At 40.7% G+C, this 1,473-nt stretch overlaps 1 protein-coding gene and 1 pseudogene across 1 annotated transcript; one reads left to right on the forward strand and one right to left on the reverse strand.

Annotated features, from left to right (window-relative positions):
• Positions 1-107, reverse strand: part of LOC109131663 — a 2,697-nt pseudogene extending 2,590 nt beyond the window's left edge.
• A 609-nt stretch (positions 108-716) lies between these two features.
• Positions 717-1,433, forward strand: LOC109131664 (uncharacterized mitochondrial protein AtMg00810-like). The gene has a single exon (XM_019242832.1). The coding sequence runs from the start codon at positions 717-719 to the stop codon at positions 1,431-1,433; it is 717 nt and encodes a 238-aa protein (XP_019098377.1).
• Positions 1,434-1,473: the final 40 nt, after the last annotated feature.

Raw genomic sequence — 1,473 nt, forward strand, 5'->3', positions numbered from 1 at the left:
GCATAAGGGTACTTTTGCATTTCATTATATTCCAATTCATTCTGCGGACATTGCTTAAGATTAAGCTTGTCACCCTTTTGCATAGGAACATTATTAGAAGAACACATCATCATGCCAAATCTCTCAAGAACTTTATCAATATATGCTTTCTGAGACAATCCTAAAATTCCTAGTGATCTATTATTCTTATGGAAAATTTGGAAATCTTACCTATGTAAATAAGGAGAATCTAACTAATTAAAAAGAGAATTATGGCTGTTGTGGGATTGATCTTGCAAGCAGAGTCTCTCTCTCTCTCTATTATATTACTACAGAGCCTTCTCAAGCATTTGTTTCACTTCCCATCATTATTACATTATTCTCTCTCTACTCTGATTGAATCTCTTACTATTTATTTATTTATTTGATCAGAGTCTTTTATTTTTCAAAGATGGCTCCTCGGCTAAACAAGGTTGGTGGTGATGATGATTTGAACTTGAACACGAAGAAAAACTATTTCAAACAGATATTTCCTGCTTTTAAGAAGAAAGCTACAGAGCTCTCTGTTCTTTGCGGCAACTCTGTTGGCTATAAGAGAATACTGAAGGATCTTGGCTCTTGCAAAGCGGTTTTCACTGAATGATCTTGGTCCTTTGCGTTATTTCTTGGGCATCGAAGCAACACGTTCTGCTCATCATATGCAACGGAAATACATTATTGATCTTCTTGCCACACCAATGGCATCATCGCCAAATCTCACTATTGATTCCGGGACGCCTCTTGCTGATGCAACCGAGTACAGAACTGTCATTGGTAGTCTACAATATCTCTCATTTACGCGACCCGACATTGCTTTTGTGGTGAACCGCTTATCCAAATTTATGCACAAGCCCACTGATAAACATTGGCAAGCGGCAAAGCATGTACTCCGTTATCTCGCCGGCACCAAGTCCCATGGTATTTTTCTCCGTTCTGATGGTACGTTAACGATACATGCTTTTTCTGATGCTGATTGGGGTCGTGCACATAACACATACATCTCCACCAATGCATACATCATTTATTTTGGTGCTAGCCCGATATCTTGGTCCTCTAAGAAACAGCGGAGCGTCTCGCGTTCATCAACAGAAGCAGAATATCGGGCTGTCGCTAATGCGGCTTCGGAACTCCGCTGGATCTGTTCCTTGTTATCTGAGATGGGCATCGTCTTACCGGTTGCTCCAGTCTTATATTGTGACAACGTTGGCGCTACCTATTTATGTGCTAATCCCGTTTTTCACACTCGGACGAAACACATTGCCATTAATTATCACTTTGTCCGTGAGTTCATACAAGCTGGGGTTCTTCGTGTCACACATGTCTCTAGAACCGATCAGCTCGCTGATGCTCTAACGAAACCGTTGCGGAGACCACAATTCCAGGAGCTTACATCCAAGATTGGAGTCAGAGTGTAAGAAAATAATTATTTCTTACCCATGTATGTGGTCTTATAGT

This window comes from Camelina sativa, unplaced genomic scaffold (assembly GCF_000633955.1).
Source record: "Camelina sativa cultivar DH55 unplaced genomic scaffold, Cs unpScaffold01628, whole genome shotgun sequence".
Taxonomy (NCBI): Eukaryota; Viridiplantae; Streptophyta; class Magnoliopsida; order Brassicales; family Brassicaceae; genus Camelina; species Camelina sativa.